At 40.1% G+C, this 16,088-nt stretch overlaps 1 protein-coding gene across 2 annotated transcripts in view; it reads right to left on the bottom strand.

Annotated features, from left to right (window-relative positions):
- Nucleotides 1-9,917: 9,917 nt before the first annotated feature.
- The window catches only part of ROR2 (receptor tyrosine kinase like orphan receptor 2), a 143,855-nt gene continuing 137,684 nt past the window's right edge, over nt 9,918-16,088 (bottom strand). For both annotated transcript variants that reach the window (XM_042023398.1, XM_042023397.1), the window contains exons 8-9: nt 14,649-14,851; nt 9,918-12,980 (exon numbers count right to left, since the gene is read on the bottom strand). In XM_042023398.1, coding sequence (XP_041879332.1) covers nt 11,538-12,980; nt 14,649-14,851 — 1,646 coding nt within the window. In that variant the 3' untranslated portion in view covers nt 9,918-11,537. The remainder of the gene's footprint in view (nt 12,981-14,648; nt 14,852-16,088) is intronic.

Genomic DNA, 16,088 nt, shown 5'->3' on the forward strand with positions numbered 1-16,088 from the left:
TACTGCTCTAGCAACTGTTTTACCCAAGTAAAGAGCTTCATTTTAAAGGAGATAAACTAGGCAGTAAACGATCAACTCAATCACCTAGTTTTCCATAAGGCTGTCATACAATTGTCAACACAAGATGTTTTGTTACATAACAAAAGATTCCAAATAAACTCATAGTTACAGTGCCATCATGGGTAACACATCTTAATACTCTGCTATTGGCAATGCTATGCTCATACAACACTTTAACCAAATCAATAAAAACCTTTGAGAAAGTGTGAAATGAAACATATGGGCAAATCTATCTTACTATCACAACTCTGGGATATTCCAAAAAGCATCTGCCTTGTTCAGTGCCCTTCATTTTATTAAATCCTAGTGGTTTCAAACATTTTTTTTTTTTTTTATTTTTCAAACATTTTATTTATTTCAAAGATTGGGAAATCAGTTGACAACATATAAATATTGCTTCAATTGTTTTTAACAACAGTGCCTAGTTTCAGGATTACTGATAATAGGCTTAAGCTTCAGAGAAAAATGCATGACCTTTGGTCTGTTAAAAAATTTGTTGAGGGTCTGCTGGTAAATCAAGGCATGGTGATGCACAGTTATGTAAGTGGTTTCATCCTATTATGGAACACTGTAATGCAGAAGTCTGTAAGTCCTCAATTATATGGAAGCACATGTGCAAACTGATTTCAAAAGTACAACCATGAAACATCTCACGATGTATCTCTCTTATCCTATCTTGCACTTGCAAATACAGCTGGCATATTTCTTAAAAGTTTCTGTGATTTATGATTTCTATAATTGCATTTTCTTCATTGCTTCTACAGTTACTTAACACTGTCCTATTGCACGCATACTTCCAAAAGTCTGCCACTGCAGACATATAACAATGTTCAAAACATCTCTGTATTTCCATGAAAAATAGTTTCAGTGAAACTTCCCCCTTGTTCCTACAACTGCACTCCTACTTCATTTGATAATGAAGGGTAATTTTTGGGCAAAAAATTCTTATCCTCTCCAACCAAAAAGTCACAGGTCAAAGCTGCACTTATTGCAGTACATCTTGAAATACATCACAACCTCTAGTGATGCCCGCAGAAAAATAAAATGTTGCTACAAAGGCTGTCACTGTCTCTAGCTACACATCTCTTTCCTCCAGTTTGCTTATGTGACCAATGGCCCCTGCTGCCACCTGTGGCACAATAAACAGCGAGGACCAAGAAAGCATGGCCATTACCTTTAATGAGACGTAATTTCTGCACTGGCAGCAGTGTTCAGTAATACATACTCAGTAACATTCCAAAGTAATGGAGAAAATGAATTTTTTAAACATGACTCTTAGGACATTGTCCCCTCTTATTACATCACAGGTCTCAATTCTGAAGATTGTGTTTAGCATTAGTGGCAAGAATTAGCCCCAAGAATTAATTTTGTGTCTTCTGTTAAAAATGTATTTACAAGTCTTATAAGATCTGGGCTTTTATGTAAAAGAATAGCAAAGAATAAATATAAAATATTACAAGGAATCTCCTTCCTCCTTATCTTTTTTCTTGAAGAAATGAGACCTACACATGGTTTTGGTGGAGCATCAGCGTTAACTCTTTAAAGGGTTGTCTATCACATCTTTTAGTGTTATTTTATTTCCAATATGCCAACTTCTTTCCTGTTTAGCCAGCTGTCAAAATTGGAAGATTTTCAAACTATATATGATTGATCAGAAATGCCAAACCTTGTGACAGTCAGGATTCAGTCTAAAGAACCGGTGATAGAGCACTCTCTTCCTGAGTTCAACAAAACAGAATAGTTACGTCAGAGTTCATCAGCTCAGTTCACTGCTGCTTCTCACTTTGCTTTGTCAAAAGTGACTGGGATCTCCTTACAAGAATAAGACTGTGGCATAAGCAAAACAATGCAATACAAAAAAAAATTCTTGAGGTTGCTACCTGAATTTGTATCTTCTAATCAACATCAGTGCAGAAGACTACACTGAAAAGAGAGGCTATGATATATAAAAGCAAAAGGACAAGTTAATAATTTACAATTTCCTTAATTCATAAGAATTTATAATGCCAGGTGAAATGTCAATGTACAGCTCAAAACACAAGAAATTTTTTCCCAATAGCTCACTGGATTCCACTCCTGAAACTTACTGCTCAGTCTTTTCCTTGAAACTTTTCCAGGGACATTGTTTAATTTTTATACAAATTTTAAAAAGCATTAGTTTTAAAATCCCTTTTAAAAAGTGCTGACAGTGCACCCTTTGCCAAAACAAAATTGTATTTGACTGTGTTACGTGAGAATGACATTCAGTTTTTTTAATACAGCTTCTAAAACAGTAGAAAATATTGGCCAGTTTTGCAAGTATGTATTCATTCAATAGTCTGCTCAGCCCTGTGAAAGTACAGAGGTATGCACATGTGTGTACAGCAGGAATCTAAATAAGTAAGAATTTCATGTATGTGCAATTCACGTCAAGGTCAAGTTTAAAATTACCCTGGTTTTAGCGAAATTTCTGTGAAAAAATTTTGAAGAGGTTTAGCACTTCTTCAGAGGCCTAGCAGAAATATTACACCAGCAAAACCAATCAGGAAGCAACACTAGGTGAAAGTGTGCACGCAAGAACACACATTGGTAACAGTGTCTTGGAAAGCTGCAACTCAAAGAAAATAACCTAGGTAAACGTGAAAGTAATGTTATCAAAGGTCCACATTAAGCACTAGCATAATGACCGTGTGTATTAAACACACAAAAAGATCATGTAAACTGATTTTTATAAAAAATTCATCAGTTCATTGAAACCCTGCATTTTACTTGCACAAAATGCCTTCTGCTACCCCAGAAAGTGTCTTCCTGCCTCACTGTGGCATGTTTCAGGAGCCATCCAGAAGCAGAAGTGCTGCAGCAGCAGGAGAGGGTTTGCAGGACTGTCCTTCTGTCCTGGAGAGAGGAAGCACTAACAACCCTGCCTGAAATTTGCTGGGAGAGCAGATCCCTGGCAGGATGAAGACAAGCATCTCCTCACCGTTGGGTGCATTTTCTGGAGCGGGCCAGGTGAAATCTCACCAACCTCCGAGATGGGGTCTGTATCCCCACCCAACATGATGTTTTGCTGTGGTGCTGGGCAGCTGTTAGTGTCCACCACCACATTCCCTGGAGCCACATGGTGTTCCACAGTGGTCCGCAGTGTTCAGTGCCATGGGACACACAGCAGATATCAGGTCCTTGGAAGAAAGGAATAAAGACTCTATAGCCAGAGGCCGGCAGGGGAGGGTCCAGATTGGCCAGGAGGTACTCGGGTGGGATGTGGCCCCTGTTTTATCCCCCATGCTCCTGGGTCCACAGACTCCTGCGATGTTGTCTGTTTTCAATAAATGTTGCCATGGGACAAAGAAAACCTTGCTTGCTCAGGCATAGTCTGTCAGATCTGCACCTCAGAGTGGAGGTGGACCTCTTCCAAAGAGGGAGAATTCGAACTCTCCCTCCCCTTCCCCCAAAAGACCCTTGTATGTTAGCACACTTTAAAATGCATGAACAAGGTAGGTATATTAACTCCCACTTACTAAAATCAGAAAATTGCAAATAAGTATGTGGATTTCCAAGCAAAGTCGAAAAAAAAAAGAGGTTTACATGAATGTTATTTTGGCAACTATTTTTCCCAAGGGCATAGGCTAGCGAACAAAATGATTACAAGAAATTACAGTATGTACCATGAGTACTTTTTGGTATGCACAAAACAATTTAAGGCATTATAATGTCACACTGCCACATGGAAAAAAAAGAAAGAAAAAAATGCAGAGTTTAAAATTTATTCAAAAAACCATACTCTCTTTACCGTCTGATAGAGAAGCTTTAAAAGAAAAATTAGATTTTTAAACCATGCTTTGAGCACAATGTCAATTACAAGTTGGGAAGTGTTTAAAAAAACAAGGTGAAAATTTCTTATGGCCTTAATCCAAACCCCTTTGAAGCTGAAGAGTTTTTCTCAGTAACTTCAACTGGCTTTAGTTCAGGCCTCAAAACCATTTGTCATGATAAGATGTACCCACTCATTTCAGACCAGCTCACCCCAGAGGAAGTGCTACATCTGCACATGGTGTATCTATGGTCAGGCAGCCTGCACCAAGGCCAGGGGTCCCAGCAGCCTCTTAATCCACTGATCTCCTGGGGAACAGAGGATGCCTTTCTGTAATGCCTTTATGCCATGTCTTGCATAAAGCCTCACCCACCATCAGGATGCTAATCTTGCCGGCAGTAAGAATTTGTATCCTATGCATTTCCCTTCACAATGCCTGTAGGAGCACCTGCAAGTTTGTTTTTTACGGGAAAAACAGTAACAGAAACCTAAACATCTTACATGAGGTACCACACGGCGCCAAGTGACAGACATGGGCATTCAGCGCAGAATTAACCCCATTTCTCAAACAAGCATGATTAGGAAAAATACTCAGTCCCAGCTTCCTGTCCTCATCCAGCACTATCTCAGTGTCTTAGCACCTCCAACACAGTCCGCCAAAAAAATTGGCTTGAGGCTGAGGGGAGTAAGGAGTGTCCGCACCATTCCCTGCTGTGGCTTTTGCTGGGTGTCCCAGAGCAAGGAGGAGGCTTGAGCTCAAAGCATCCCATCTGTTTTGGAGGTGAATTCCTCACTGGTTTGGATGGATTTGCTTCTTCTAAAGTGGGGAAGGTATCTCCACAAAAGTAGCAGACACCAACAGCAGAGGACTGTTACAGCAGATATCTGGATAGAAGAACAGGTAAAGAAATCACAAACATATTTCCTAATGATAAGCAAAGACACGGAAAAATGTCAATGCACATCCAGCACTTACATTTTATAGGATGCAAAATTGTAGGCCACAGCAAAGTCAGGAGTGAACTTGTGCTGAAAACCAAAGATCTTTCTTCCACACACCCTTTCATTTGGGAATGTTTGAGTCTGCAAGTTAGTGAACAGCAAAATTCTTACTCTTTCACTGGCTTCTCAAAATGTCAAGACTGAGTCTATTTGTGAATATATCTATTTCTAAATACATAAATGTTGTCTTTTAGTCTTAAGAGAACAGTATTTCAAGTAGAGGAGATGTAGTAGAGAATGCTGTGGTTGTCCTCTGAGAAATATCTAAGAGAGGACAAGGGAGAGGGATATATTAAAGGCATAAGGAACAGAGGAAGCAAAGAGAGCATGAAATACCTTCCCTTCATAAAGAAAGTGCTCTCAGTGTTAGCAGTATACAGTTTGAAAGGTTTCCTCAGTAATTTGTTGTGAAATTATCAGCTGAGCTGGGAAGAAAAGGATTCACTGAGGAGAGACATTTGGTGTGGACGCAAGACGATGGAACAAAAATGGAGCACAGCATCCCTTCTTTGGTATGAAAAGCACATGGCTGCTAGCATTTTGCCAGATATTTCTCCCAACACTTCAGGTTAATTCTCATAAAAATATTTAATGTAAATCTGATATGAAAATAATTAAATGGAGAACCACATCAAGTTATGAAGAAGTATCCATAGGATTAACAACAGAGCAAGACAATGATCTTTATCATAACTGTAATACCTCAGACTACATTTGAGAGTTATCAGCCTCAGCTGAAGTAATATTATATCTAAATTAAATTAATGTACCTTAAATATTTCTGGTTTTAAATTACTTAGAGACAGTCCCAATTATTTCTTCAGTTTGCTGCCTATTTTCCTACCCACCATCCCATCTGTTAATTATTTTTTCATTCTGAAAGGAATTTCTTTAGACATTGCTGGTGTATATCAAATAGCTATTTCTAAAGCAGATGAAGAATTAAACTTCTTGATAAGATTTTTAATACTGATTGTTACGAATCAAAACCACAACAGCTCTGAACATCTCCAGTGACTAGTTTATTAGTTTGAAAAGAAATTTGCAAGAAGTCTAGGTGGAGGGTGGCTCCTACAAAAAAATTATTCTTCAGTAACAGAAATAAAATATGGAGCAACAAAAGCACTTTCTGTAAATCTCCATGATGATTATTTATTACTTGCTGTATGGAATAAACATTCAATTAAATGAATATGGTAATTTTAATTTAAATTCCCTCCTCTAATTCCACTGCTTTTAAAGTTAACAACCTACTGAACAGATGGATTATTTCAGTTTTAGACAGAGGTTTTAAAAAGGACAGTTAAACCATCAGGTACACTGTAATCGAGATAAAGTAAAGTTCCTCTTTCAGATCAATAGAAATGAGAAGTAGCTACATGGGATTCTGAGTTCCCTCAGTATTGTATTATTTTAAATTCCGACTCTCCTGAAGATTTACAGCCCTGAGAACCCCATACTATTTCCAGCTCCTGCCATAACCTCTGTTACATTACTTCCCCCTGCTTGTGCAATCTTGAGGTATTCAGCTAAGACTTAGAACCATATTTTTTCATTTTAAGCAAAAATAGGGCCTGGATGGGGCCTGAGTCAGGGAGTGAACCAAGACCCTCAGCACAGGTGTCATAGGAAAGGAGAGACACTGTGAGAGTGAAAACTTTCTCTGCAAGTTCTACATGGAGGCAGTACTCCATGGGTACTGCTACAGGATTCCTCATGTAAGGTTTGCCCTGTGAGTCTGCTCCAAGGACTGTGAGTGACTTGAAGCAGTGCCCAGGAAACACTTCACACCAGGAGAATCTGGATTTGGATTGAGGGCTGCAAAAGATCTCACACAGCCCTGGGACAACAGCACATCACAGAAGGCAAAGAGAAAAATACCCCCCAATGAACTGAAACCACCTGAATGTGCACTGGTCACTGCAGGTTCATGTCTGTATGTGCTGGAGTACGCATAAATGTGCAAGTGTGTTCATACATTTCATTTGACCCCGAACACGGAGCTGTTGCCTTATATTCCAGTATATTTTTTTCTTGCAAGCTCAGGCATGTGTGCACACAAACACATGCAGGGGCTGCCTTCTACTTGAGGTCACAAAGCAAGCCAGGTGACCCAGTCTTCTGCACTGGCAACCCAGTGTTAGGATCCCCCACTGTCTATTTTTTAAGAAGGAGTTGTTGTTACAGAGTCCAGGCACTCTAACTTTACAACATGAATCATAGCACAAGCCAGGAACAGTAGGTGCAAAATGTTTTTACAGCATTTTTCTGGAAAGGAAATCCTGCTGAACCAATTCTCCTATATTTTGTCACAGTAGACAACAGTACATTTTGGTCTAGAGAAAGATCTGACTGACCCAGATACCACAGACTTGGTTTACACCTTGCCAAGTGAACACATTTAGTATTGCCTAATAGTCCTTAGATTGTTTAGAATTCATACTGGTGATTGAAGGAGACAAAAACTTGTCGTATCTGGAAGTTGTGCAAAACAGAGACTATACAGGGTCCCTTTTGAAAAACAAGTAACAAAATTCAGTTTTCTGCTGAGGTGGAACTAAAATCATACACTGGGCCATGTCATTGTCTGTGCTGTGTGCTACTATTCTTCTAATATCACTTTTCCACTGTTAGAGCAAATCCTCAAAACTTGATTCTAGTAATGGATTCCACTAACATTTTGTAGATTTATTTATAGAACAGGAACATACACTGTTCCGTACAATATTAATTTAGTCCCCCTCCTCAAAAAGAGGATGGTTTTGCCCATTGATTTTTTCTTCATATTTTGGATAACTGAAATGCTGTATTGGAGAACAGTTAGCAGCATCATTTGCCTGTCTAGAAAGAAAATTACTTTCTGTGCATGGTGAAACTATGACTTAAGGTTTATTTGAAGATACTACTGTACTTGCAACTGGGTGTTCCTCCTCTTTACATCTGTTCTGTCAAACACCTCAAGGTCTGACATCTTTTGAGAGTGCTCCTACTCAGCAAACGTTCCTGAGCTCTTTTCCAGAAAGCATCAGATGTTTCCCCTTAATTCCAACATAGCTGAAGTGAGGTGATTCCTCTGAACACAAAAGCCACTGAAATCTGATGAACTCCTCAGATAAGAAGTGAGAAAAAAATTCAAATTCATCTCTCTAATAAAAGTTTGAGGTACTGTTACTGTGAAGTAAATTCCCCATGACTCACTACGATGTTCACAGCCATGGCAGATACAGGAAGCAAAGGATTCTTATCTCAGCAGGGAGCTTGTTCCTCTGGATAAGTCTTTAGGGAAATCACCAGATGCAACTAAGAGTAGTGACATTTAGATGAAGGAATGAACCTGGCTACCAAAGTTTGTAATAATGTTTGTACCTAGCGTTGTGGGTGAATCCTCTGTTCTTACACAGCTGCCTATACTGCAGTGGTTACATCTTTGTCTTCCCTATAGTCTCAATGGGTACAACAGAAGAAAAGACCCAGCAATAATGCAGATCTCAGACAATATCAGAGCAGGAGTCAAACTGGAGCTAGTGACACATCTATAGGCAGTTTCCCCATTCAGTATAGGAACCATTACTCAGTTTTCCTGCCCTGTGATTGCAAATCCATCTCCCATCTACCCTATATGCTTTTGCAAACAGGGACCTTCCTGCCTCACCAGTGGGCTGCTGTGGACAGTGTCAATGCTCAATCCACTTTTTCTAAGGTCAAACCCAGTCTTCTTACGAAAATCATATAGACAGAGAAGGGTACTAGAAGCAAGAGAAAACCTTTGAAGCACCCCACAGTCTTCTCAAAAGCACCTTGCCCTTTCCTGGACATTGAGACATGTATTTGCTGCTTAGAAAAACTGTTCCACCCTCAAGAAAAGTCCCAGCTTTGCTGGACTTGGCAGGAAGAAGTACATTTGCAAGCCCAATTGAGAAGTATTGTGCTGGGTTTTTCTGACTCCAGCCCCAACCTTTCCCTCATTATTGCCACCTTACCACCTTGTTCTATCCACTTACCTCCTCTCCCTTCCCTGATTTCCCTTGGCCTTGCTTCCAAGTCCTGAGGAGGAAAGGCAGACTCTGACACCAGGTGGGACTGTCCAGCAGGTATCACAGGCAAGAGCAGTCTGGGAAGCTGCAGAACAAGAAGTTACTGCCAATCCATATGACTTACAGTAGCCACTAACATGTTGGCAGTGGTGCTTGTGCAGCAATGCTCACCTTAAGTGCAAAGGAGGTGTTTGCATGCTGTCATGGCTCCAATCCTGGCAGCTCAGATGAGTTTACCCACATCCACAGAGGGGGAATACCCCTCTGCAGTACTATGTGTATTACCAAGGCTGACCTAAGAAAATTATGTATTGCTCCTCAACTATAACTTTGAGAGCACATCCACATTAGTGGGGATGTATAGGAATCTGACCTTTTGTTTTCTGTCTGTAGTGAATTTATGAGGCTTAAAGAAGACAATTAGGAGTTTCCCAAACTGTACTCAAAGCATGCAAAGTTGTAATGTTCTTTGATTACTAGAAACAGGCTGAACTTCAGGCAGTGCTGTACAGAAGCTTCCATTGACTGCCGCTCATTCGCTTACTACATCTTTTCTCTCACTGACAAATCTGTGGTGTAACTGGACCGTTTACTCTCCACTACTCTGAAGCAATTTAGCAAAGGAACAAAGAAAGACAATGTAGTTGATTTATCAAGTTCATTTATCTGAAATCAAGAAACCTAGAAAAAACAAAGAACTTCATGTAAATAAATTTCACCTTTTTTTTTTTTAATTTGTCCTTTATTTAGTAAAAGCACCCAAAGCTGCATTATATTAACACAAGTAATAAAGCTTTCATATTTTATTCCTACCAGTGCATTTCCAAGTCCAGGTGAAATGCTGGAAATAAGTAATGCTGCCATACCTTGAACACAGGGTGTGGATCACAACGATACACGACTTACAAGTGAATCCCAATGTAATAAAATGAAAGTTGCAGTTTAGGTGTGAAACCTGTAACTTAAGCAACTGTGGCCACTTCTATTTCCACAAAGTACCATAACAAAACAGCAGCTGTAGGATAACATACTTCATCATACTTTTTGCATCACTTTATTGAATAATCCATGTTGGATGTACAGCTTATAGCTATAGTGTGTGTTGGCTACAATGCTGCAATGAGAATGTGTACTGCTTGTATTACAGAAAGGGGTCATGAAATGTATGGACCTGTCTGCATGTTTAACAAAATGAAACAGCAATACTATAAAACTGCACCACATGTGAATATTGTAAATGGTTAAGTTATAAAGTCATTCATTCAAAAGTCCAAATATTTCAATGAAAAAATGTATATAAAATGCAGTAAAACATAAATTACATTTAAACGTCTGTACATGATTCATCCTGCAAATAGAAGCACAAAAACAGCACCTTGTACAGTATTGCTTATTTTGGTCTTCTAAAGTTCAAAGATAATTTTTGCTAAAAAGCCAGGAAAAAAAACATGGTTTCACATGCAATCCAGCAGTAACTGTGGTAAATCAAGTAAGTCTATAACCCCGCACAAAACCCAACACTTTTACAATGTAGGAACATACATGTGGAGACCTTTTCCATACTTGATAACCAATATGAAGTTAAAGTTGGATTTATTAAGTTAGTGCACACCTATAATATCCCCTACAATATCCCCATTTTTGGTTAACAGTGTATTAAGGCTGTTTGCTGCTGAAAATACACAGCAGAGACGGAATACTCTCATCCATAAATGCAGTCAGATGATCTCATTGGGAAGCTTCTGTCACAGTCACCCACCCGAAGTGATGAAAGAAAACCATCCTTTCTCCTCTCATGTTATTCCACAAGCTCTTGTGGATACTCTAACTTTATGTGAGCTCAAAATCATTTGGATAAATTCACGATAGAAAATTCCATCAAGGGCTATTTAGAAGAAAAAAAAATCGTCTTCAGGCTTGGGAAGACCCTAAGCCACAAATTGCTGGAGGCTGGGGAAATACCCTGGGAAAATTCCACAAGGGAAGTTGCCCTTGCAGTCTGTCCCTGGGCAGACATTATCGACGGTCTTTCAAGACATGCTGCTGGACTGGACAGACCTGTGGTCTTACTCAGCACAGCCAGTTTTATGTTCAGTTTCCCCCCTTTTCTTGTTATTGTAATACAAACACAGATCATTATTCTCAACTTAGTTTTTCTGACTCAAAAAGCAAACAACAATCTTGTGTCCATTTTGTCGAAGAGATAAATACTACAAACTAAGCTGTCCATCACATCCAGGGCACTTCTTTATGCTTAGAGCAGTTCTGCAACCAGCTGGATTCCTTTTTGTGTTATTGGTTTAAGCATAATTCACTAACATTACACTCACATATCATGATATACATGATGTGCAATGCTACTCTGCAATATGTTGCACAGCAACAGTACATATTTGAAAAGCAGCTTCTCTCAAGAACTGTAGGACAGTAAAAAGATTAAACCCAGCAATTCTATACCATCATATTTGAAAAATCTGATGGCAGCAATGGTCATTAAACCTGGTATATCATTACTGCTGCACTTTAAATGGATGTTGCTTTTTTTAGTTTTGTTTCTTTGAGTCAGATCAAAATCACTCTATTAAGCCTAAGGATCTACCGTCTCCATGCATGGAAGTGACGTGGAATTCTTAGCAATGAGGCCAAATTCCTTAGGCTTCTGATTGAATTTCTGCTTCGTCCATCTGAAGTGTGTCATTATCACCCAGCAATTCTGTTTCAGGCACAGAGCCCTCTTCTTCCTCCTCCTCCTGGACAGGGTTCTGGGCAATATCTTCCGTTCCATTGTGTGTGTCATCCGTGCCTTCTGACAGCAGAGCAGCCCTGTCGGCCACCGACGCATTGGAAGGTGCTGTTGTTACATAGCCTGTGCTGGTAGATCCACTCCCGCTGTGGTGGGAGCCTGGTTTGGGAATGATCTGGGGGGGTATTTGCTGAGGAGCCATTTGCATTGGAATTTGGACGGGATAAAAATTTGGCAAGTAAGCACCATAGGCAGGCATTGGCTGGTAACCATTGACTGGAATGTAGAGCTGAGGAGGTGGGACCATTGGCCTCATCTGGCCTTTCATTTGTATGAACTGAGGTTGAGGGAAGGCTGGAGTTTTCTGCTTTGGTCCAATGTATCTAGCATTGCTGACATTACTAACAGGGCTTGTGCTGAGAGAACTTGTTTGTGTGGTGTTGCTTGCCCCAGAAGTTTGCGCTGAGCTGTTGTAATTAGAAAGGTTTCCCCATGTTCTTAGTCTATTATGTATATCCTTAAATCTTGGTCTTCTGTTGGGAAATTCATTCCAACACTCCAACATCAAAGTGTATATCCATGTGGGGCAGTCATCAGGACATGGCAAAACCTGTCGGTTCCTGATCATCTCAATGACATCCTGGTTAGAATAACCACAGTAAGGCTGTAGGCCATAGCTGAAAACTTCCCACAGCACAACTCCATATGACCATATATCCGAATCAATAGAAAACTTGCCATACATAATAGCCTCAGGGGACATCCACCGGATAGGAAGAAGGGAATTTCCCATCAGTTTGTAGTAATCAGCAGCATAAACTTCCCTGAAAAGGCCCAAATCAGATATTTTCACATTCAGTTTATCGAACACCAGTATATTTCTAGTTGCCAAGTCCTTGTGGACAACATGGTGGCTAGAAAGGTATTCCATTCCTGCAGCTATCTGAGTCACAATGTGAAAAAAGTCTGCTGGTTCCAGGGTGGATTTTACTGTCTTGTCATCATCAGTGCTGCCAACATCTGAATGGGGAGATCTCATCACCAAGAACTCATGGAGATCACTGTGGGAACAATAACTAAATATCATACTTATAGGTTGTTCCTTTGTCACTATTCCCAGCAAACAAACTATGTTTGGGTGCTGTAATCGTGATCTCATCATTGCCTCGTGTTTAAATTCTTCCCGAAGAGCCAGTTCTGCTTTGTCTTTAAGCGTCTTAATGGCAACGGCTTGTGTCTGTTCACCTGGTGCTGTACCAAAGAGATGCCCCTTGTAGACTTTGCCAAACCTCTCCTCTCCTAGTTCCTCCATAAACCGCACAGTGGACAAATTAATTTCTTTAAGCTTAGCCTGAAATGAAGTAAAGACAGTAAGTAAAAAAAATCACAATATTTTCTGAGCAACAGAATCTCTTATTAAAGAAAATCTCCCAGTGGTTAGATCTCCAAATGGAAGACAAATTGGGCCAAAATGACTTTTCAGGTTTTTTGTGTGTGCTCACACCAGTATATTGATTTCACAGTTAACCTTGAAATCAGTTACACTATTACCAGAAGCATAAATTGAATTATACTGCAGGATAATGGATATAATTATTTTTACAAAGGAGTGGCCACATTTCCTGCAAGCTCAATGAATATGGGGTTCAGAGGAAATCTGTCAAGCAATGACATCTGTTAACTGCATCTATACTTTCCCTGCAGACCAGCCCTGAACTGCCCAGTGGAGGTCTGTCAGAAAAGCAAGGTGGTTGAGGAGGTGGCAGTCTCAGAGTGAACTGAAACATCCTTTCCAGCAGAAGAAGGAACAAAACCTCTCTCTTTCAGGTCTGCAGTAGCAGGTAATGCCTTTTCTTCTCTGATGCTCCACAGGAAGAGCTCCTGCCCATGGGCAGCACAGTACCCCTGCTGAGGAATCTTCACTTCAATAAAGAGGGGCGTGGAATTGGAGCAGAAGGAAGAAGGAATTTCTCTCTGGTACTTGAAGGAAAAGGTTGCAAACCCAGGAGTGAGAAATCCCCAGAACCTTCCTCCTGCAGCTGGAAAGGGAAGCAAGGGAGTTTGTGATGGTGATGTAATGGGTCTGTCCTGACCAGCATGGGATGGAGGAGTCCCTGACCAAGTGAAGTGCAGCTTCACACACAGGGCACCACAGCATGAGGCAGCAGGACAGGCTGGGAAGATGTTTTAGCAGGTGATTTGGGAACAATCTCTGATTTTAGTGTCCAACAGGCTGTAGACTGGGCTGGAAAATTTCTAGAACAGTTCAGAGGCAGCCTTTAAATATTCACATTAACACAAAAAATCAAAGCAATTTGTTACAGCTGGTAATATTCATTAAATATTCTACAGTTTCCTGAGCAGATGTTGCCAATTGTTCCAAAGTAAGCATTGTTTTTTAGAGGTTGCATCTTGTAAATGCTGTGATTAAAAATTCAACATTAGCTCTGAACACAATTTTAGTGCAGAGATCAGTCAGCTGACCCAGAAAATCCTAGGCAGGAGCTGACATCTGTAGACATGAGTTCAAAGCCATTTTCTGTTCAACATCCTTTGTGATACATGCCTTGGAAACATGTTGCACCCCATCTTAGCTCTCCATTCACTTATGGGTCAGAACACCAGAGGTCTTGAGCTGAAGGATTAGAACAAGAAACCCCACCACGCATCATGCTTTAAACAGACAAAGAGGATTGCCAGGAGCAAAAATGAGCTGTAGGCTGAAGACTGGATCAGGAATAACCACTTTTCCAGTCACTCAGGTAACAGGCAGAATGGCGATTGATGGGTAAAGACAAATGACATTAAATACTGTGTAATGAAAGCTGTTGTCCCAGGCCAGGATTTCTAGATACAGCTACGAAGTGCAAGACCTGGTTTTCCCTGAAGTAGGTGGCCTGCACAGTATGAAAACTAGGTCCCCAACAGCATGGCTTGATTCAGTCACAGACAACCTGAGACGCTGAAAATCATGGCACTTTGGAAATATGTGGGCCTAAGCAAATTGTGTAAGAAATACCTGTTTGTGTTGATTAATGAGCGGCATTTCCATGTCTTGGCTGGGAGATGCCATCAGCTGGCGGCGCTGTGGTGTAGCAGCAGATGCCTTCTGCTTGTTTCTGCACATGCAGACCAGGAAAAAAAGGCAGGCTATCACCAGGGGGATGGCTATGCTGGGAACAAGGATGTAGAGGATTCCCATTTTGCTGTTGTCACGTGGACCTGTCAAGCACAGAAATGCTCATTGCTTACAATAAGTATTTTTAAGGTATTTGATAGTAAAGCAAATTATTATGATTATTTATACCATATTTTAAACAAAGAGAAACTATACCCTGAAAACAGAAGTCACATTACCCTCTCCCCCTTCTTTGTAATTTTCTATCACATATTTCAAAAATGTTTGAATAGACATAGCAATTAGCAACATGAAGATAAACTAGGAGCCCCACATTTAAAGTGTGGCCTGTAACAGCATGTGGTTAATTTTACTTTATTTTTGAGGCGTCCCATTGAGGAAACTGCAGAACACAGACCAGAGTATCATTCCATTGTCCTGTTCAGGGTATAAAAAACAAGTGAGCAGTATCTATCACAGTATATGAACCAGTGAACTCAATATGACCCAGCACAACAACGCAGTCTGACCCACTCTCATAGCTTCAGCCATTTCATCAACACCTGGCCCATTTTTTACCTCCAGTGCTACTTCTGCCCAGAATAAAATAAATTTCACTTCTTGTTGGTAGAGATATTAATTGTTCTGTACTTAATAGAATGGCAGACCTTTTATAGTACAGTGAGGCAGACATGAAAGGGCCATCAATACACTTAGTTCTGGAACCTTCCTAAAATACTTTTTCACTTAATACCTAGAGACTCTAGAAAAGCATAGTGATGTCCAAAATGTTTGCTGAACTGCCTGGGATGTTTTCTGTAACCTGTGGTTTTGCTATTTGTGGCAACTGCTTCCACCACAACCACATCCCAGTGTTATCTTCACCCTTTGGTACATGCAATGTAGAAATTTATTACAAATGTCAAATCATGTTACTGCAAAAAAGTGAAGTAACTAAGAAATCTCATATTAGTTCTGAGCAGTTTTAGAGATCCACGTAATCCACTTTTATGGTTTCCATGACACATAGGTATCTTGCTTCAGGAAACATGCTTTTCTTCCTAATGAAGCACAGTATTAACTGTCATATCCAAGGACAGTCTTTCCAAAGACCATTGTTAATGTGTGCAGTCTGTACCAGTACAGGAAAAATGTACTAAGAACAGTACTAAGCTATGAGAGTTGTACTTTTTATTTTTGCAAACAGTTGTGCAGTACAGAGCCACTAGCAGCTAGTACAGCACTTTTCTGATAAGATCATCTGCTATATGACCTTCAAACTGCTGTGTTTCTGCACTTCAAATGGTTTCTTTCCAACCACGCATGGTGCTATATCTCCCT

The sequence above is a fragment of the Corvus kubaryi genome, unplaced genomic scaffold (genome assembly GCF_017639235.1).
Source record: "Corvus kubaryi isolate FWS band 111438036 unplaced genomic scaffold, C.kubaryi_AGA036_p1.0 37249, whole genome shotgun sequence".
Taxonomy (NCBI): domain Eukaryota; kingdom Metazoa; phylum Chordata; class Aves; order Passeriformes; family Corvidae; genus Corvus; species Corvus kubaryi.